The sequence below is a fragment of the Malania oleifera genome, chromosome 4, assembly GCF_029873635.1.
Source record: "Malania oleifera isolate guangnan ecotype guangnan chromosome 4, ASM2987363v1, whole genome shotgun sequence".
Classification (NCBI taxonomy): Eukaryota; Viridiplantae; Streptophyta; class Magnoliopsida; order Santalales; family Ximeniaceae; genus Malania; species Malania oleifera.
In genome coordinates this window covers 50,286,849-50,309,895 of record NC_080420.1, presented here as the reverse complement: position 1 = coordinate 50,309,895, position 23,047 = coordinate 50,286,849, and the positions used below count along the sequence as shown (strand labels likewise).

At 35.4% G+C, this 23,047-nt stretch overlaps 1 protein-coding gene across 3 annotated transcripts; it reads left to right on the top strand.

Annotated features, from left to right (window-relative positions):
* Nucleotides 1-7,286: 7,286 nt before the first annotated feature.
* Nucleotides 7,287-21,076, top strand: LOC131154034 (KH domain-containing protein At4g18375-like). 3 transcript variants are annotated; one of them, XM_058106498.1, is made up of 10 exons: nucleotides 7,287-7,569; nucleotides 8,443-9,052; nucleotides 12,548-13,042; nucleotides 14,448-14,687; nucleotides 14,770-15,039; nucleotides 18,366-18,434; nucleotides 19,668-19,723; nucleotides 19,815-19,911; nucleotides 20,550-20,710; nucleotides 20,792-21,076. In XM_058106498.1, the coding sequence occupies exons 2-9, from the start codon at nucleotides 8,465-8,467 to the stop codon at nucleotides 20,679-20,681; spliced, it is 1,947 nt and encodes a 648-aa protein (XP_057962481.1). In that variant the 5' UTR covers nucleotides 7,287-7,569; nucleotides 8,443-8,464; the 3' UTR covers nucleotides 20,682-20,710; nucleotides 20,792-21,076. The 3 variants fall into 3 exon arrangements, with proteins under 3 accessions (XP_057962481.1, XP_057962483.1, XP_057962482.1); XM_058106499.1 differs by lacking the exon at nucleotides 18,366-18,434 and having other exon boundaries at nucleotides 7,365-7,569; XM_058106500.1 differs by lacking the exon at nucleotides 18,366-18,434 and having other exon boundaries at nucleotides 20,550-21,076.
* Nucleotides 21,077-23,047: the final 1,971 nt, after the last annotated feature.

Below are 23,047 nucleotides of genomic sequence, written 5' to 3'. Positions count from 1 at the left end.
TTTCTGACTCGGACATCAGTCCCATTGCAGTAGCAGCTTCAGGTGAAAAAAAAGTCTTTAAAAGTCTTATAAATTTTTAGAATAATTTTTTTTTTTTAAAAAAGGAAGTTCTGGAAGAGTAACGTGTGTCATGGTAACACATATCAAGGTGACATCGTGTTAACATCATACTATTATAGTACTTTTAAAAATAAAAAAATAAAAAAAGGAACAAAAATGACACGTGTCACCTTTGTGAGTGGACATATGGCACCCACTGGTTTAACTTGATTCATTTTAAATGAATCAGTTGAATCGGTTCACCATTTTATTTATTTATTTATTTATTTATATATTATTTATTAAATTTTTTAATTTTTTTAAAAAAATTAGAGAAAAAACAAAAAAAAATTACAAAAAAATAAAAAAATAGAAAAAAAAATTTGGAAAAAAAATATATTTGAAGTTAAGAAAAATATTTCGAGTTTTTTTGACTTGAAATTTTTAAAATGGAAAATAAAAAAAAAAACCAAAAGAAATAAAGAAAAATCTTTAAAAATCCTAGAAAATTTTAAAAAAATATTTGAAAAAATCCAAAAGATTTTTACAAGGATTTTGAAAAATCTGGAAATGTTTTCAAAGATGGACTTTTATTATTTTTTTGATATTTGGGTGGGTGAGTCCCAATGATTTCAAAAAGGATAAAGAGGTATTTCAAACCTCACATGTATCAGTTCTGAAGGGGGTTTGTCTAACAAAATCCCCTCATTTGGAGGTCTTATTAGACATTCCTAAATCAAACTTTGATTTTCATTTTCCTTTTTAAATTTATGTTATTTTATTTATTTTGTTTATTTGTTTATTTATTTATTTATTTATTTTAAATGAATTAATTAAATACCATCAAAATCCAATTTAGGGATAATTTATAATTAATTAGGTATCGTTTGTAGAATAGGTGTGTAAGGGGCGCTAATACATTTCCCTCGCATAACCGAACTCCCGATCCCGATTTTGGTAAAACAGACAAAGACTACTAGTTCCTTGACCTAGGAATAGCCTACAGACCAATCAATGAGTAGTAAATAGGTGTTTTAACCACACCAAGGTAAATAGTAGGTTAGTGGTCACTCTATTCAAATTTCAAAATCTATTATCCCTCGCCATTCCGGACCCTTTTTTCAGGATGTTGTGACAGCTTGGCGACTCCACTAAGGATTTTAATATCTGTTAGACCAAGTGGTTAAAGGTCTTTCATTCCAACTGTATTTTGATGACAACAACCCATTAGCAGTTCTTTAACGTTACTAACCTTTTTCTCTAGTCCAGTTCAGTTGCATAGAACGGCTCCAAAGCAAGCAAGTTTCAAATCACCCAAAAGCAACGTGAGACATGATTAGAACTCGGCCACTCAAACCAAAGCACTCATGGACTTTACATAGCAAGCACATATTCTAAAGTCCAACATGAGTGTTAAAGAGATTGTTTCTGTAATCCCTTGTGAATGGAGTGACTCAAAAGAACAAGCAAGAAATGGGCACATCACATACACATTACTTAACCATAGGCACAGTCCTACACACACACAACAAAACAAGTAAAACTACGTAAGATGTCTAAAAACCCTCAAACATGTTTTATTAAACCCGAGACATCTTATAGTAGATCAAGGATCACTTCTAAAAAAGGAATAAGGACCTTTTTACTTCAAACTTAAAATATTTTTTAATATAGTAAAAGGGGCCTCGTTGACGAACATAGGGCTTCGTCGACGAGAACAACACATACCCTTGTCGACATACACAAGGTACTCGTCAACGAGAATATACCGAGAGTACCTAAAAATTCAGAGCACCCTCGTCAACAAACACAGGGGATTCGGCGACGAGGTCTGTGCACATTTTGTCGACGAACACAGGGTACTCGTCAACGAAAAGAAACCGAGACCTGTCTGAATTCAGAACTAGCAACTCGTCGACGAACACAGGGCTTCGTCGACAAAATTACTGAAGAGCTTGTCGACGAAGGCAAGACCTCGTCAACGAATGTCGAGCTAGAGACCTCATTTAATGCACTAGAACGGCTAGTTTCGGCCTTGTCTCATATCAATAAATGCCCAACGACTCTCCAGTGCCCAGCTTGCCCCTTTAGTGTTTAAAATTGGTCCTTTGCATTTACTTCGAGGGGTGAAGCTCATTAATAGTTGAAATCATTCATTGTGCATTCACTCTAGGGTTTCATTGCGCAACCACTTGCCCTCTTGCTCTTGCTCTTGTTTACACTCCATTGAGAAAGAGGATATAGTGTGAGGATTACTTTGTGATACTCAGCTCAAGAGGAGCATTTAAGATTGTATCTACCTCGCTTCAACTACTTGTATTGAAAAGCTCTTTGTGAGCCATTGTAAGGTATCTCTAGGTGAGTACCATTGTAAGAGCTATTTATGAGCAGTTGCTTGTATAGGCTTCTCCACCGGAAGGAGGATCGTATAGTGGATTTTGGGAATCCTTGAGTTGGTCTCAAGGCGTGGACGTAGGCGGGGTGCCGAACCACATTAATATCACTGTGTTAAGTTTCTCTTCTCTCTTCTCTCTTGTTTTGCTCATTCATTGCCATTTGCCTTTCTTTTATATTGTGATATAATACACTTGTTCTTGGCAAGATTTTTGTGTTTGTAGAAAACTTGCATATCTGCAATAAACATCTATTCACCCCCCCTCTAAACGCTTAACCGGGCCAACAATATCTATTATCACTCACTATTTCGGACCCTTTATCTGGGATGTTGCGACAACTTGACGACTTTATTAGGATATAGAGAGTCAAGCCATCAATTAGTTTTGAATTATCCCGAATATGAATTTAGTGGTCTCTTGATTATTCCATGAAGTTTTGTTTCAAAACCATTTCAAACCTTTTGAATAAGTTTACCTTTTTAAAATAAAAGGTTTTCCATGAAAATTTGCATTCTTAGGGTCAATCTATGATCATTAGAAGCTTCATATCAAATCAAACGAAATATGCATGCACAATTGAAACCTAGATAACATTATAACTGAAAAATGTAAGTCTTCAAGTTTTGCTCTTAAGATTTCCATGGAATGTGCCAAGAGATGTCTTTATTTGAATGCTTCATGGCTTCCATGTTGCATCGATCATCTGTTCTTTGAAACTTAACCTTGTTCATATACTTAACGCACAAATGAGATGCTGTGATTTGTCATTATCAAAACGGGATAAGACTCGAAAAGTCAACATATGTCCCCATTGTATAAGTCAAATCTAGAACTTTGGACTTTTCTAGAAGTACCACATTTTTTAAGAGATAAAGATCTTCAAAGTCACTTACTCCTTCATATTGCATTCCCTAAATTGATCATACTTGCTCCTTAATATATGCCATGTGATCTTTGTCTCCTACTGATTGATTTTATTTTTCCTTGGTTTTGGTTGATTTTTACAACTAAGTACTCATTCCTTGACTAGTTATATTGATGAGTGTTGACTTTTGTAGAACTAGTTGTAGAATTAAGGGCTAGGTTTCATCATCAAGGGGTGTATTTCCCTTAATAAGCTAGACTAGGTCGACTACCAATTTTTCCAAAGTCTTAATTATTTTTTCCATTAAAGACTCTTCAAGTTGGCTAGACTGTAGTCTCTTTATGATTTGTGACTGAGATCTTCTAATGATTGGATGATGGGTTTGATAATTTTTATTCCTTAGCAAAATTTTGATTGAACTTATTGAATAGATGACATAAATTAAAACATACACAAAGGAAAAGAATACAACATAAGGCAACACAACACATAAAAATTGAATTACATAATGCACGTAACATGCCAAGTGGATCCTTGCTTTGGTGAGAGGCAAATGCCATTTGTTTTATTCCATTTCATAAATTCAAGTACAACATCTATTCATTGGAGGGGAGAGATTTTGCTTCCTTCTCCTTAAACACATCATTAGCCTTTTTGAAATATGCTAGAACATGACTCATTACATCATATACATCAGAAGATTTGGTCGAATCATTCTCAACTACATTCTTGACCATTGGATATAACAGCTGAGCTTATCTAATCACTTGTTGAAGAATGGGATCTCTAAGGCAAGGAGTCTTTCTTGTATTGCATTAATGACAAATGATAATCTACAACTTGTCCTAAGATTCCTCCTCACATGTCAGCAACTATGATAACTATTTCTCCTTGTGCATAATGATCCACTCAAACTCTTGAATGTGCATTTGTTGAGCTACCATATCCTTATGCTACCTATGTACATGTGACTTAGACTCCTATAACTCATTTCCCATTTCTTAGTTCATGGCTAGGAATCAATAGATTTGTCTTTCTAAGTCTTCCAACTTTGATGCTTTCTCTATCAGTTAAGCTTTCTTTACTTTCCACTTAGTCTTCTATCTCTTCAACTCTTGATTTGTCTTAACCAACTCATTCACCTTATCTTGAAGCTTCCTCTTGGTTGCCTTGTACATTTTCTTCCCATATCTATCTCCCAATCTTTCTCCAAACCATCATCTAGCATGTTTAAATCTAAGACTTGAGATCGCAGGAGGGCTTCCCTTTCTTCAACGTCTTTCCCCAACATGTCAACCATCTTTCTCTTTGATTTTTTCAATTGGGCACCTTCCGCTTCCACTTATGATGATAATATTGATGTGTATCACATAACTCCTTATATTAATCCTCCAAATCATTAGGATGAGGCATAGATCTATCTAGTCTTTGAGCATGAGGGACCTTATAGCCCTTGGCTTTATATGACTACCAAATAGGATATCCCAATAAAGTTTGGATGCTAGTTCCTTCCTTCTCTAAGATCCTAGGAATTAGCCAAACCCTTTTGGTCTGCTCAATAAATTGAATAGTTGTATTATCTAACTATCGACATTGAAACTGGTGAAGTCCCATAATTTAAGGTATAAGTTAGAAGTTTCCAAGATGGTGTGAAGATAAGGCAAGTGCATAGCTGATGCACACCCTAGCTCCAAAGAGCAGGATCCAAGGCATATCTCCTCACCTCAAAAGCATGGATCAAATGGGCATCCACTTAGCTAACCATTTGACTGTCTTCACCTCCAAGCTTTTCTTTACAACTACTATGTCTATCTTCTAGTGTTTGATTGCACAATCTAACATAAATTTCCTTCCTCCCATGAAGGAACTTTGGAATAAGTGAGGAACTATATATATGAGGAACCACACGTGCAACAACTAAGTGCAACTTAAAAGAGCTTTCTTCCCCTTTTTTTGGCAAAACTTGAGTGAAGACAACATATCAGTAACAATAGACGGGTCCAGTGCTTGCTCCATATGCTCCATATCTGAAAATACCATTACAACTCCATGGTTAATGATGTGTGCAATTGAAGGAATTAGGATGAGTCCGTACACTACTAGTGTCAACAACTAGAGTCTAAACTTGGAGTCTCGGTCATCAAGGTGCATTTTGAAGATTTTCTTTATCTCACTCTAATGTCATTCTTTGGTCTCACCCTTCTTTTAAGTCTTCCCATCAAATTCTTTAGCTTTGGCCCCATGGCTCAGATTCAGGCTCAGACCAGCTTAGTGTTAGGATCAAAGATGAAGATCCTATCACGAGTAGACTTTGGTACTTGTAGAGATTCTTCATATTCTTCAATGAGTGTTACCATATCAATCAGTTCAAAGGTGAAGCATTAGTAGATTGGATCCCAATGTTGGATCATGAAGTCAAGGACCTTCCAATCAACCTCTACTTTAAGCACATCTATGATATGATCGTAGGTTGTTGTGAACTTCCTTTGATCATCCTGTGATAGGCAATTCCAACATCCTAAGATTCTAGTTATGTCTTGCTTCTTTACCTGTAGACTTATCCTATTTGGCAATGTACTATGAAAATCTGATGGAATGACATCTCCTTTTTCTATTGCATGTTGTTTCTCTGAAAGGTATGCTTCTTTTATCTTATTTATTAGTCACAACAACATGTTGAATACCTATGCTATTCAGTTCTACATAAGTAAAACAAGATGCAATGTTATGGCATGTTAGTATGCCCCTAAGGATCATGTCTATGGTCCTTTGTGTCTTAATATGGTCATTCCTATCCAAACACTGGTAAAAGCTCCATCCTACATGGTTAGACTCTACATATCACAAACTTTAAAGGCTCTCGGATTGTCTTTAAAGAGAACAAGTCGAGTGAATGAATTTTTATGAGACCTATATGGAGGACAATGCCCTACGAAAGACATCACTACTTCTTCCTTCTCCTACAACCTACCAGGGAAGGAGCTCGGTATAAGATTCATGCGGTATAATGAAGGTGTGTGAATTAGAGCACTTATGAATATGCAAAGGATGCAAGAACATGGAAAGACATTCGTAACATGCCATATCACTTCACAACAACATACATACTAAAAGAAAACACATGCAAGCACATTTTATAGCATAAACCACAAAAACACACATTGATTGTAGTTTTAGAAGTTGTAAAGTGATGCTTGAATAAGATCTTACTATGTCCTTCTAGGAATTAGATTTGGAATAAACTCTACACTTCTTCTATTAAAAGAGTAAAAATTTTGCAATATTCCCTACAATTAAGTGTAAGTGCATATAATAATTGTTAAAGTCAAGAGACTTTCGCTTTACTAGAAATATGAATGCCAAGCCTTGTGTATGAGTTAAAGTTTATGTTTTTAAATTGTACTCACGTGCACATGATCAAATTAGTAAGTTTAAAAGTTAGTAAAATAAACAATTAATACTTTAACAACTAGTTTATTATGTAGTTGACTAAGACAAAAGAACATATCACATTTTCAAACTTTAACAACTAGTTTCAATTAACACCTTCCTTTGATATTAGATGTGAAGTAACATAATTAAAATGATAAAATTGACATTTTATTTGTTTATTCTCATGTCTAGTAAATATTCATCCACATGAAAAAAGAGGTGAAGAAAAAGTGCATGATATTATTTGGGAACGTAAATTTCGATACTTAAATTTAAATTTGTGTGAACTTATTTTACTTTTGGGAGCACAAATTTCAAATATTAAATTTGAATATGAATTTGAATTTGAGTGAGTTTGGATAAATTTTAATATAACTTTATAACGTCTAATTCAAATTTAATATAAATTCAATTCTAAGATATTTTCAAACATAGAATTAATAATTTATTATAATTTTATATTATATTTGGCTAAATCTAAATTTTGACAAATTTAATAGAAAATTCGATTCAATGCCCCTCAATCAAGCAAAGCACTTAGGCTCACAGTGCCTGATCGAGTTCCGCAGGCCGCACTAGGGCCCCTGGTTAGTGGTTTGGTTCCGTCATCTAACTGGAGCCCGGCTCGCCAAGTCATGAGACCCGACCGACCCGATCCGAGCGTCAATTAAAAACGAACAACGCGTTGCCCTACCGCTTGATGCCTGATAATATATCCCTTATCGCAACCCCTAACCCTAATTCCAGGGGCGCAGCTGGGGCATACGCAAGATTTCTGCTTGTTCGTTAACCTCTCCGCCGACGAGCCGGCAGCATCAACCTTATCGACATTCTCTCGTATGGTTTACTGCTCTCTCTCTATCTCTCTCTAAAACTTTCTGATTCTGATCAGATCTGTCGCTACTGGCTGATTGTCTGCGTATGCTTTCCCCTTGCTTCTGTTCCGTTTTTGCTACTCTCTTGTTAATCAGCTAGTGAATAAAGTTTGCTTCATGTTTGTTTAGACTTGTTTTGTTCTTCTAACGGTTTCTTTCCCCTGTTCGCTGGTGTATCTTTCCTGTTTTCAATGTTGACTGTAAGGGTTTCTTCTATCTCGCACTTTCTTTGTCATGTCGTAGATTTTTTGAAGATTCAGATTCATACGCCCTTGTTCTTTTCCTCAATCAAACTTTTTTGCGATGCTTGTAGTTTAAATGATTTTTTTTCCTGGACGTATTGTCTGTTTTCCATTTTGTTAACATCTTAAACTCTGTTTGGTTGGGGATAGTTACGTGTTGTCTGCCTTTCCATTTCGTAGATTTTTCTTGTTTCAATGTTGACTGTAAGGGTTTCTTCTATATTACACTTCCTTTGAGTTGTCGTAAATGTTTTGAAGATTCATAAGCCCTTGTTATTTTCCTCAATCAATCTGTTTTGCGATGCATGTAGTTTAAATGATTATTTTTCTGGACTTATTGTCTGTCTTTCAATTTTGTTAACATTTTATTATCTGTTTGGTTGGGGATAGGTATAAGGAAATAAAATAAGAAGTATTTTCACTGCATTCTGTTTATCTGGAGTTCATTTTTATTTTTGGGAAAAGAATCAATTTTTCTTGAGTTTACTATCGTTTTTCTGTTATTTTTTCCCTGAGTTTGTCAGCAACCATACAGGCACTAAGTTGTTAGATAATAATTTTACGTGACCTGGCTCTTTGTGATTTCATTTCAGGGACAATTTGATATTTTTGAGAATGGGCGAGACTGGTAAGCGATTTCGCTCCCAAAGAGACTCTGATGGGGATAGCAAGAATCAGAAGAGACGGGTACATGATAAAGATGAAAAAAACGATGACAAGTTGATTGTTTATAGGATATTATGCCCAGATGGGGTTATTGGAAGTGTGATTGGTAAGAGCGGGAAAGTGATAAACTCGGTAAGGCAAGAGACAAGGGCAAAAGTCAAGGTTGTGGACCCATTTCCGGGTGCTAAGGAGAGGGTCATAACAATCTACTGCTATGTTAAGGAGAAGGAAGAAGTTGACGTTGATGATGAATATGAGGACAGGGAGCCGCTATGCCCTGCTCAGGATGCTCTTCTTAAGGTTCATGCTGCTATAGCAAATGCTGTGGCTATGGTTGGGGAATCTGACAAGAAACGAAAAGATAATGAGGAATGTCACATTCTTGTACCATCTAGCCAGTCAGCAAATATCATTGGTAAGGCTGGGGCCACCATAAAGAAACTCAGAAGCAAAACTAGAACAAACATTAAAGTTACTGCAAAGGATGCTACTGAGCCAACACATTCTTGTGCATTGGAGTTTGACAACTTTGTTCTGGTTAGTAGTTTGAACCTTCTTTTACAGATAATTGTGGAGTATAAATTGTATAATGTTAGTTTTTGCATTAGAATTTCATCAGACGTAAATTTTTGAAAATATTAAATTTTGAAAGAGGTCTCTTAAGGTTTCTTTTTGATTGTTTGGCCTCTTGCATGCCAATTTGATTTGTGGTATACCTATCTTCTCCTTGATTTTTTTTTTATGTTTTTGGATTTTGTGTAATGCATGTGTGCTGCCTGCCCTTGAAAAAGGAAGTTTAAGCAGGAGTTGTCGATTTCTGCATTTATGGATTCTAAGATTTGTGGCTATTAGATTATTGTATAAAATATTTCTCTATGAGAATTGTGTAAATTTCAGTGTTAACCTATATGTTTAGTATGTTATTAGATTTTCTAAATTTTGAATAAATTTTTTAGTTTCGCACCTACATGGGATTATGTTTTTGTTGGATTACTAATATTCTTGTAACATAAGTTCTTGCATGTAGAACTTAACTTTTAAATTCACCTTTAAATTTAAGATGTTTTGCACATTGGTGCCTGTTGCTCCTTAACTCTACAGCTGCTTAAAAAAATTAATGCACCTGACCTCAGGGCTATGGTGTTTCCTCTGAATAGTTCTTAACAATTGAGTGATAGGTGCTCATTGAGATAAATGTAACACCCAGCACTGAAGGCTTCCATTGAGCGCATGGGGAGGGTAAGATGTACAGTGTTACTGATAAGAGTGTAATTCCAATTTCCTGATTTACAACAAAGAATTATTTGATACTCTGGGCAGCCGAATGTGACAGGCAAAACTGTGATGCTAAAAGTCTTTAAGAGGGGCTTGAAAAGATGAAAAGCCCAGTGCTAAGTATGCCTTTGAATTTAATGGTCAAGTCTTTCAACTTCTATTTTACAAGGCAAGGAACAAATTACATGAATGTGATGGTTGATTATTTTCTTAATGCTTCGTTTAAAAGCTTTAGATTGAATCTATTTCTTATCGCCTTACTTCGAAATTTGAATTGCCTTGTTCAGTGATCCATTCACCCAGCCTCACTCCAATTTGCCAATTTACATAATATCTTTATCAATGATTTAGCCTCTATTCTCCCTATTGTATTGACTTATCTGAAAAAATGAACATTTCTGAAGTTTTGTGTCAGATTTGGGAATTGGGGCACCGTCTCCATCTCAAGATTATGCAGGCATTAGTAGTAATGTTTTAATGTTTGCTTTTATTGTTATTTTGTTAGTTAAACCTCTCTGGATGATGGTCATGAAATCCAAATTTGATATACCCAGGATTTGGGAACATTCAAAGTAAGCACGTTGGAAATATTTAACTCCAAAATTCCAGTCGTCCATGTTTTCAAAGGCTGATGTGGTAAAGGTCAGAAATAAAATTAAGACCCGTACTTGTTAGTATTTTTGAGACACCTTTGACGCATACTCTTAATTGGGTGAAACAGATGAATTGTGGCAGGAAAATCCTTGGGGACTGTTCAGTTGCAGAAAATACTTCTCATTCTACAATTAAAGTTTTCCAAAGAATTATAAAATTGCCACCTTGTCTTTCAGTTTTTTCTTCATGAAATGTCTATAGCATGGATCAGTTTTAAGTGCAATGCGCCTCTCAAATATTTCCCCTTGATGAAAGATCTCCGACATGGATTATTGTTCCTCTTGTATCTTTCACTCTATATGTTGTCTCCAGGTTTATTCCTAGTGTGCTTTTATGAACAGTTTCTATCAATATAAATATCAGTGTTGAAATTTTGCTGCCCTTGGTTTTGCTTCTCAATATCTGTTCTATGCTTTATGGTTCAAAGCTATTACATTCCTTAATCCAACTTATAAAATTTTGAACGGAAATTGACACTTTTCTGCATGTTCATGGTAGAGAATTAGGTTGGGAAGCTTGTCGCAATCTCCACATTACCGCCATGAAGCTCTTGGCCATGTAAGGGTAGATTAGGTCTCACCTTTGTGAGATGCCTTTAATGGAATAGCAATTTTGAGGTTTGATGAGCCAGTGTATAATATATCACTAGAGTTGGGCAGAGATTTTTGATTTTTTGTTAAACAAATAGAGCTACTTGGTGGGTACTGACATGTGTTTATGTCTTAGTACAAAGGTTTGGGTCACTCAAGGGAGTCGAAGACCAAATGTGAGATTCAGAGATCTTGAGACAATCTTGCATTGGGCATGTGCTAGGGAGATCTTGGCCTAGGATTGGATTTGGCCTTAAAGTCACGAGACACCTTTTATGGAACTAAACCTAGAGGCCTAATGGGCAAAGTGGACAAGAATCACAAGATCTCATCAGGGTTGGGCTCACATTCACATTATTCGCAAATCTTAGCAGCTTTTATAGTTCTGTTCTTGTTTGGCTTATCCTTTTTGGTTTATCCTTTGTGCTCTTCTTGTATTTGCTATCTCATCCTTAATGCAGATTGAGTACTGCTCATGTATGCACCAATTCCTAATAGCCCATAATGCCAGTTAGTTATTTTTAGCACTCGGACTGGACTGTTCATGAGAATGTTTATATTTTTTGGATAATACTATTTTGTAATTTGGGAAATTGTGAACAAGAGGGTGATCTTGGATTTTTTGTTCATGTTAATGTTCAAAATTTCATGTGCTCCTGCTCTGTTCTTAGTTTTGTATTTAAAATTTTAATTAAGAATGCTGTGTTTTCCTTTATGATCTCAATTCAGTGTATTTTTTCTTTCTTGTTTTGATCTCTCCTCCGCCCCCCTCATTTATTCTCTCACCACAATCCATGGGTGTGTGGGTCTAACTCTTGGGCCCTCATAGTTTTAAATTTATATATTTCATGTCTAACTTGATATATTTCGTAATGGGTGTTTTTAACGGTTGTTTGGCTAATAATATTTTGTGAAATGTGTTGTGAATTGATTTGAAATCATGCATTCATATATTTATTTGTTTGAACCTTTGCATGTTGCTATTTTTTTTTTTTTTTTTCGCCTTTTGTCTTAAGTTAAAATTTTAATGAAGAATGCTGTGTTTTCTTTTATGATCTCAATTCAGTGTATTTTTTCTTTCTTGTTTTCATCTCTCCTCCACCTCCCTCATTTATTCTCTCACCACAATCCATAGGCGTGTGGGTCTTAACTCTTGGGCTCTTATAGTTTTAAATTTATATATTTCTTGTCTTTAACTTGATATATTTCATAATGGGTGTTTTTTACGGTTGTTTGGCTAATAATATTTTGTGAAATGTGTTGTGAATTGATTTGAAATCATGCATTCATATATTTATATGTTTGAAACTTTGCATGTTGCTATTTTTTTTTTTTCGCTTTTTGTCTTAAAATTAAGAATATTGAATTTCTTGTGAAAGATAATACAAGATTTAAGAGTAATTTCTTCCTGGTTTTTGATTTTTCTTTTGATCAGAAAAAAATTTTAGTTGTTTTTTTAGAGAAAGCTCTTAAACATTTTGAAATTTTCTCTTTTTTGGTGGATTGTGGATAGATTACTGGTGATGCAGAAGCAGTGAAGAAAGCATTGTTTGCAGTTTCTGCAATTATGTACAAGTTCACTCCTAGAGAGGAGATCCCTCTTGAGACTACTGTACCGGAAGCCCCTCCAAGCATCATTATCCCATCAGATGTCCCAATCTATCCTCCTGGTGGATTCTATCCTAGTGCAGATTCCATTCTCCCAGCAAGATCTGTCCCTCCAGTTGTAGGAACTACACATGTTCCAGAGCTCTCCGGTTATGCGGATACAGGGAGTACATGGCCTATTTATTCATCTTCCCTTCCTGTAGTTTCTGGGTATGGTAGTGCATCTCGGTCTGAGGAGTTAGTTGTTAGAGTGTTGTGCCCCTCAGACAAAATTGGGCGTGTTATTGGCAAGGGTGGGGGTTCCATTAAAAGTGTGAGGCAGACTAGTGGTGCTCGTGTTGAAGTTGATGATACCAAGGATCAGCGTGATGAGTGTATAATCACTGTGACTTCGACAGAGGTTTGTGAGTTTTTATTATATTATTTTTATACTTGAAAGAACTAAATTAGTGAGCAGGTTGAACCCAACTTAGTTTTAAAAGATTTTGTTCATGTTACATGGAATTGTGTGATCCTGTTATATTTTGAATAGAAGTGAAGTTATAAACACAACATTTTGATTTGGCTCGTTACAGACAGTTGAAGTCATCACCCTAAATTGCAGACAAGGTCTTAAATTTTGATTGACTCAAATTTTGAAGCTCTGAAAGTATGGAAATTTTGTCAGAAATTTTGATTTTGATGTCAATTTCGATTTGAAAAAGTAACGAAAATCAGTAGTAAAGCATGGAATTCTTTGTGAAACTTTAGAAATGGTTGACAAACATAATAATATAAGTCTTACGACTTATATATTACAAGTTAAATACATCTATGTTGTGTATGAGGTGGGAAAGTTGTAATATTGTATGTGTATCAAACATATTTGTAAGGTAATGTACTTTAAACATATTCTATTAATACAAATGAAATTCATAAATCATTTAAATGATATTTATTATACTAATAGTGATAATTTAGACATGAATGGTTATATAAAATATTGCTGTAAGTTTATTTTTTCATATAATTTCAAAAGCACTTCTAATAATCTTTTGTTTTGATTAAAATAAATAAAATAAATTAGGAGAGAAATTTCACTTCACTTCCAAATCTCTCATTTGAATTTTGAGGAAATTTCATTGTATAGTAAAAATTTTAACTAGTTTTGCTAAAATTTGATATTTTGATAAATTTCAAATGAATCATTGAGATTTTTGATGGATATTATGCAAGATGGAAATCGACTGCCATTTCGATTTTGAGTGACAGAAACCGAAAAATTTGATGGAAAATTTGACAATTTCGTGAAAATTTAAGACCATGATTGCAGATATCATGGTGGTTTTTTTAATTGGATGAAATTTCTCTTTTCCAGGTGTTTAATTTATTGGTGATGTTAATCACCATTCTAGTAATTTTTACTTTGTGCATGAAACTTTTATGGATAAAAATGGATTTATGACACAATTGGAGATTTCAATTTCCATGGGACATTTAACTTACGCACTTTCTAGAACTTACATCCTACCTGGAAATCCTTCCATTGAAATGTATATCATTTACTTTTTCTCTGTGGCCTGTATAGTCAACTTATAATTTTAAGAATTAAGAAAATATGTTCTTTATGTTTTTTATAACTTATTCCATACTGGAAGCTCAACCTTTTAAGTTGGGGTTTCTATATATTGAAAGCTCAACCTTTTACGTTGGGGTTTCTATATGTATGCAGTCTACTTAATTGTGTGGATTATGTCATTGTTGTTCTATATGCTACTGAATCTTTTCACTTATCTTGATCATTTTGGTTGTCTATTGATTGGCAGTCGGCCGATGACATAAAATCCATGGCAGTTGAAGCTGTTCTGTTGCTGCAAGGAAAGATAAATGATGAAGATGATGACACTATTACCATTCGACTCCTTGTTCCATCTAAAGTAATTGGGTGTATCATTGGGAAAAGTGGATCAATTATAAATGAAATTAGGAAGAGAACTAAAGCTGATATCCGTATCTCAAAGGGTCAGAAACCCAAGTGTGCCGATGCGAGTGATGAACTTGTTGAGGTCTGTTTTAATTTATAGACTTTTGGTGGTTAATTACTTCTGCTGATTATTTGAACTTGACACACTTCTGTTTCACATATAGGTGGTTGGGGAAGTTAGTAGTGTTAGAGATGCGCTTGTGCAGATCATTTTGAGGCTCCGAGATGATGTCCTAAAAGATAAAGATGGCAGCCATAACCCTTCTATTGGTTCCGATTCTCTATACTCAAGTGGTGCTGGTCTTTCAGTGCCTTCTGTCTTGCCTTCTGTTCCCCCTGTTAACCCATTAGGTTATGATCAGATTGCTGAAAGTGGCAGTGGCCTGGGTCTGCTATCATCCAGCAGCCTCTATGGTTACGGATCTTTATCCTCGGTATGTTACGGTTGTATTGATTTTGGCATCATTACTTTTCTCCTTGTTTGCATTGTGGCAATTTTTATTATATCTGATTTAGGGTACATGCATTTTTAAGGCCGGATTGTAATTCATTGTGTTAAGGTTAGAATATAATTATCATCCTAGCTGTCTATAGTCCATTCACATATACTGATTCAGTTCTACTTGAGGACAGGAGGTTGCTGTAATCTTTATTTACTTTTTAATCTTACTTTAGTAATCATCAGTGTTTAGGGTTTGTCACTTGTTGGACTTGGGTTGTTGATGTTTTGATTTGGATATTTTGCAGGCATCTTGCTTGTTCCATATTATCAGTTGTCAATACATTTTAGGCACATTTTTAATTAGTTATGATACTTTAACCAACTCGGACTAAGCTGCCAGTGGATCTAGCTGTTCCTTCTTTAAATTGTCCATCCTTTTTTTTTTACCCAAATTGTGTTGCCAGAGGTTATGTAGCTGTAGCAGTAACTGTAGTGGAGTGTTCATGGTGTCGTTTGTAGCAGAGCTCATATTCTTTGAGAAACCAATGCCTAGAGGGGCCTAGACGGACAAGTTAATAATCACACCATAGACCCTTCTCAAGGGAACCTGTTGCAAGGGTTGCAGACCTTTCGTGCTGGCAGGGTGTCCTGTGGTTATGGAGCCATAATTTGCCTATCCCACTGATGATAAAGTAGTAAAGGGCTTGATTTCATTTTCTGCCTTTGTGTTGCTGGTTTTTGGTTTTGTTGCAGGGTGCAGAAAAACTATATAACCAAATTCACTTGATTGTGGATTCCAGTTGTATATACAGTTCTTAAATTAAGGAAAACCAGACAAAATTGATCCAAATGCTGAAATAGGGTGTGGGAGTATGGACCCCTGTGGAGCCCCAAATGAGACTGATCAGTGTCTTCCTACCATATGGCAACATGCAGTAGTTTGATAGGGTTCACATGTGGTTTCTAGCGATGCCAATGTGGTCCTGTTATATTTTAAACCACTTCTACAAATTCCTCCTTAAAATTCTTCGAATATTTAAAGATTTGTCAAAATCTCCTCAATCTTGTAAAAAGAGAAAAAGGAACCTTCAAAAACATTTTCATCAATTTTCAAACGTTTGTATACAATAGGATTATTCTTGGGGTACGAAAGAGCTAATTTAGGAAGTGAAAATGCTTTGGAAGAGTGCTACTTTTGCTGTTGTATGGTGTAGACAATTAGAATGTAATTCTAGACTTTAAGGGGAAGGCATTGGTTCAAGATTTGGTGTTGAGTAGGGTTCTTTTTTTTTTGGTTTCTTTATGGTTCTTAGCTTTTGATTTGTTTCTTGGGATGCTGTTCATGCAGACTAGATAGATTGTTGGCTCAATTTTATTTTTTTATTTAATTATCTTTTCTGCTCTTTAGAAGGGCTATTTGTCCTCTTATTTGTGTTATTGCTCCTTTAATATTTCTTTTTCTTAATATTTTAAAAATAATAAATGTAAGAGCTTTGAATAAAAAAATCTACGATTTATTTTATCAATTTTAAAACTTGGTATGCAATAGTATTTTCTTGGTTTTTTGGGGTCTAGGGATGGATGCCATGTGGGTTCACTTTGAGGAAAAAGGCAAATTGTGGGGTTATAGGGGGGTTCTTGCTGTCTGAAATCAAAGGGGTTGGAGGGCAGCTTTGATATAATTTATTGTTTTTATTTTTTTTGTGCATTCTTTTGAGAATTTCTCTTTCTCTGTCCTGTGTAAATATTTCTTCTCGTTAATACATTTGTTTGTTATAAAAAGCGAAGGGAAAAAAAGTTAGGTGCCAGGGGAGGTTGTGTCCCTGGCCAAGCAGTGCCACATAAGCTTGTGTGGGGTCAATTTTCTCACATGATGCTATCTGATTGGATGGGGGGCATCTAATGCCTTCTCCAGAACCAACTGTTTGGTGATTTTCAATTTTATTCTGTTTCTAGTTATTGTTTTTGGTTTTCATTTCTGAATTGATAGCGATTCCTCCTCTGGGTGTCTAGTCTAAGTCCTCCCCAAATGATTTGCAATTTCATTTTCCATTTCTAGTTAGTTTTTCTTTTTGGTTTTCATTTCTGAATTGACAGTAATACCAAATACTAATAGTCACTGTTGTTGACTGAATACTTCCAATATCTTATACCTTTGTATGTTTGGAGTGCCAAAAACTCTAAAAAATGCATAAACATAAGCCACTAGAAACTAGAGGACAACCTTCACAGCCCCCCTCACCCATGGGCTGCCAGCACGATGCACATGCACCCAAAAATCAAAACAAAAATTCAAATTCAAGAAAAGTTAGCCAATAGCTGTGAATTTTTCTCCCTTGCTGCTAGTAGCAGGTGTGAACATGCTACTTGCTGCTGTAATTTGAAATCCTGTTTGGAGCTAATGGTGTGGTTGTTTTTATGGATTGTTACATAGTTTAAGGTTTAGGCTTATTTTGGCCCCATGTCGCAGTTGAAAAGAAGCTTTCTAAAAAGGATCTGATTGAGATTGATGTAAAAATTATTTTGCCCAAAGTTACCTGGAGTGTGGGGAACAGGGTACGCTTCTTAAGAGGTATGTGCTCTATTTGCAGTTCCTGAGGGGGAATTTAAGCTTTGTCGGTTCACTATTTTTGCACCCACTTATTTTGGTTGATTAGTTGATACGCTATACTGGATTAGTTGATACGCTATACTGGATCGCAGTATGTTTAGAATTATTTACTCAGGATGGAATAATTGCCGGCTGTACTTGAATAAAATTCTCAGTTGTTCAAACAGCTCTCTCCTCATTCACTCAAACATCTCTCTCTCTCTCTCTCTCTCTCTATATATATATATATATATATATACATATATATATATATATTTCTGTGTCTGTTTGAGTCCTTCCACCATTGCAGCAGCAAAAATTCCCCTTTTCTCCCTCCCGCATTAGGAAGCCTTCCTCTCTCCCATCACAGGCTTTGCAACAGAAGGAAGCCCTTCTCTCTCTCTTGTTGCAGGCTTTGCTGCAGCAGGAGGCTCTCCACACTCCCTGCTCCTCCTCCCCCCCGCCCCTCCAAAACACCCAAAGGAGGCTTTGCAGCAGCTGTGAATATTTTCATATGAATTTTGAAATTTGAGAATGTTTTCATATGATTTTTTTTGAAAATGGTTAACAAATCTGTGTCACCAGTTTCGGGATTTTGATTTTGATTCCTCATCGCACCCCTGGCCCCAAAGGAGGCTTTGCAGCAGCTGTGAATATTTTCATATGATTTTTGAAATTTGAGAATATTTTTTTTTTTTTGAAAATGCTTAACAAATCTGTGTTGTCAGTTTGGGGATTTTGATTTTGATTCCTCATCGGTCTGGGATGCTATTGACCAAGGAGGCTTTGCAGCTGCAGTGAGTATTTTAAGATGATATTTGAAATTTGTGAATAGTTTTAACTGATTTTTTTTATTTAATTCTTTGAAAATGGTTAACAAATCTGGGTTGCCACTTCAGGAATTTTAATTCTGATTCCTCATTAATCCGGGATGCCATTGACCCATGTATTGGACCAATCAATACATGCAATCTGGTTTTGCAGTCCCTATGGGGCCGTGACCTAGACCACTATGGTTTGCCCCCCCCTCTGTGAAAATGGAAGAAGAAAAAGCAAATTCTGAATGTTTGGTAAAAAAGTAGTTGTGTGAAAATATTAAATTTTAAAATGAAAAATGGATATCCATTTTTTTGGACATGTAATTAATGCATTGATAATTTTGTAATATTTGAAAAAAAAACTAAGGACAATAATGGAATATAGTAAATTGTTTGGAAAAGGTCAACTTTTAGCTTTTAGTAGCTTTTAGAAGTTCCCACAAAATCTAAATGTTTGATTTTCTAAAAGCTGAAAAAGTTGTTTACTGAACGCGTTATACTCAACTTTACTTATAAAAGAAGTTGAGGCCAAAAAAGGGGGGAGAATGCACCCTTAGTAGTAACATAAGTTTTTGGGCTTTTTATGTTGATGTTTTATCTTCAATTGTAAATTTTAATAAGGAGTGTAAGCAAATTTGTGGAGTCCTTTTGGCAATTGGAGTTCCACTTATGTCTGTGCATATAAGTTACTGGATTTTTTATTTTAAGTAGATATTTCCTTTTTAATTTTAAATTTTAATTAGGAATGCAAGTAAAACTGTTTGGAATTTTGGAACTTTATGAGAGTCCTTAGGCAATAGGAAGTCTACTTGTATTTGTGTGCATATATTTATTTGCATGTGCTCAGACCGTATGTATGTGATCCAAATTTATTTGTCAATTTATTTTGTATTATTTTGAAGTTTTTAAATGAAAGAACTATTCATTAGTCTGATAGCTTTGGCTATCCATTTTCAATAAAATGAGATGTCTCCTTTGTCTTTGTTCTTTGTACTCATTTTTCTCCAACTAAATTTAGCTTTATTTCTGGTAATTTGTTTAGGGTTTTGGCTACTGAATTTTTATACATTTGGTTGTCTGTTTGTGCCATGTGGAGTGCTAATAATTATGTTGGGTTTTTGTTTGAAATATGTTTTTTACTTGACTTTGTGAATTTTTCTCCTTTTAGACTTCCTAGTATTCATCTGAGTAATGTTTTCATTCCTTCAATAGATGGGTGAGAATGGCTATGGATCAATGTCCTCGTATTCGTCAAAGTTGTATGGAGGGTATGTATATTTGGCTTTTAAGTTTTACCTGGTTCAGTGCTCATGGTCTGTTCTGTTCTGACTCTGCTTTCCTTTTCCCAATGCTTCACAGCTACCCTCCACCTTCGACTCTTGACATGTTGGTGCCAGCAAGGGCAGTGGGCAAGGTGATGGGCAAAGGAGGGGCGAACATAGCAAACATTCGGAAGGTTGGTCTTATTTTCTTATCTTCTGATCAACTTTTTCTTGTTTAATTTTTTAAAAATCTGGTTGGTCAGTGGATTGCTTTGTTTTCAGTGCATATTTTTTGGAAATCCATGGTCCATGCCAATTTGGTGAAAAAATTCATTCTGAAAGCTGAATTTATTCTTGAGGCAGATCTGTTGTCCTACAAAATGTGATCATATTTGTATGGCAGGGGGAGGGACAACATCTTAATACTATGTTATCTAGTTGACTTTTCTCATCTACTATCTCATATATGAATTGGCACATGTATATAGAAAGAGAACAACTTTTACCTATTGGCTCAGCCCCTCTGCGGTTACCTCTGTATTTTCTGGTGAACATTGTCAACAGTTTTCTAGATGTCATCTCATATATAGTGGTTATTTCATGCATGGTTTTGATTTCTTGTGTGCTGGATTTTATTTTATTTGTATTTTATTTTTAAGCATGGAATGTTTACTATGTAGTATTTTGACATGGAACTGAATTTACCTTTTAACTGCTAATGTTTTTACCTTTAAAAGATTTTTTTCATGTTAAATTTTCAGTGAGTTTCCTTCATGTACAATAAGATCTGCTGATTGAATGAGATGCTAAACCCTAGTTCTTTCTGTTGCAGATATCAGGCGCCTCTATAGAAATCTCAGAGTCCAAATCTTCCCGTGGAGATCGAATTGCCCATATATCTGGTACATCTGACCAGAAGCGTGCTGCTGAAAATTTGATTCAGGCATTTATAATGGCTACCTGAGTCATGAGGACTGTTCTTGGTAGTTGAAGGTGAACATTTTTTAGAAATCTTGGAGTTCAAATATTTCCTCTCCATATTTCCTATAGGTTGAAAAGGCTGCTTTTTTCTAGGTTCCATCTATTGGTGTCCTGCTTTGATATGCATTCCAAGATCAGGCAGGAAGATTTGCAGCTGGTTCTATATTTAGGGGATATAGGTTTCTGATCTGGGTTAATCTGTTCTTCTCCTGCGATTATCTTAGAAATGTTAGGATCTTTCTTTCCTTTCCTAGTGTTATCCAACTTAATTCCAATGTTGCTATGCTCTATACATTATATGTTCGTGCTGGGAACTATTTTCAGTGATGACCATGGTTTTCAGAACTCAATATTTATGCGTGCTTGATGTTTCTATCATTCAGACCCCTTTACTCTCAGCTTCTTGGTAATCTTTTCTATCTATGGAGCACAATTCGATGCGGTTTGTAATGACATCTTAATATTCTCCTGATGTGGTTGACAGTTAACAGTTCAGTTTAGAAAATAAGATGCTGCCTCCTGGTATGACGTAAAAAAAACTACAAACCGAGCCTATGAAACACCAGATTCTTTCCGTCATTTTTATCTGAATCGTATGTCTGAATCTTTGGAAGTGGAGATATTTCTCACAATTTAAATCATATTAATTGCAGCCTTCCTTCCCAGGTTGATATTTTTATTTCTGGACTAATCTTGATGTCTTCAATTCATGTTCTTTATCTGGAAATCTTCTAGTTTGATGTTTTTTGTAGAACGACCTTTGACATATTCTCTTGATCTCTACTAGTTCCAATTCATAAATCTACTTTTGAATACAAATAAGCGAATCAACTGTTACTGATTGTCCTGCCTTGCGGCAAACAAAATGGCTTTGCCTCTGTTATCCTCTTTTACCTAATCAATTTTTTGATGGAGACACCTCTGAGATACAGGGAAGTGTGGATAAGGGAAATTTTGAATAGTACTAGATATTCCTAATTGCCCACTCGAGTCTCCCCACCCTTTCCAAAACAAATGGTGCTTGGGAACGGTGGTTAGGTTTCATAGATGTCAGCCCTCATCTTTCATTGTGATGGCTGGGTTATGCTTCTCATGGCTCAATTGCATGAATTGCTAACACGTTTATGCTTTCGGGGTTGACCGAAATGATTCGTAATGCTCTACAGCATTATTTCTTCAGTTCAATGATATTTTGTTTCTTCAGAATAATTCTGCAACTTTTGAATGGAACTGTTCTATGTTGGGATTTTATGCTTTCACGACAATAAGTCGTCTGGTTGATTTCTCTCCATCTCATGTGGATATGCCCAATCAATATTGCACAGCATTCCTATGATAACAATACCTAGTGATTTCTTCCAAGATTCCATTTCTTGCTTAGATGCATGTTCTGTTTGAGTCAACATGGTGCCCATGCCAGAGCCTCTGAGTTCTAGTCAAGCACATGCTAATTTTTCTGTAAGCCTTACCTTGTTTTTAGATTTATAGTTGATAATCTCCATTTCTATATTTCCCTTCTCTCTGTATTATCTTTGTCTGAAGCTGGTTGGAAATCATCCACAGCGTATTATTTTAGCATTAGAAACTTGTAGGAATAACATTGCTGCAACTTGCATTATATACAAGTTTTAACCAGTAGGACACTTAACTGTCCATCCGATCCATCAGCCAGAAGCATGAAATTCATGTGTGGCCCCTGTAGTTTCATTGCTCATTTTATATTATTCTTTCTTCTGCCACACTGGATAGATTCGTCAGCTTATGCAAAACTGTTTCCCTCGTCTATAGTTCCCACCCCCCCTCCCCCCCCCTCTTCTCTCAACATGGTTTAACATAGTTTCTATTCAAATAGATGGTTACTAGATTTTTGTATCTGATGAATTAGTGTTGGATGCCTGAGGCTTTTGGATTGCTTCTGGTACTCGGGTCATGAGTGGTGATTTGTAAGGAGTTCGATGGATGGTTAAGTGTATTTAATTTTTAAAATTTTAGATGATTTCTTAGCAAGTTTTGCGATCTTGAATTTAGTTGAAGCGCAGTTTATGTTCCATCTTCATGCCCTTCGTAGAACACTAAAGGTGTTTGTAGGAGAAAGTTCGGTTCATTTTTCTATTTTTGGTAACAAACTGTGGTTTCAATTTAGTTATACTCGTATTTATGTTGGTATTGCAGTTCCTGTTATGCTTGCCTTGTTTTTCTTCTCTTGACAAACACTAATTTTGTGGAAAGGGGATAATAATATGGTGGGGATCCTGATATATGAGAGCATACTGTTTAGTTTAATGCATTCTGTGCATGTTTTTTTAAAGTGGTAAAAGCCTTTTTGTGGTGGTCCAGCTTACTAGTGCG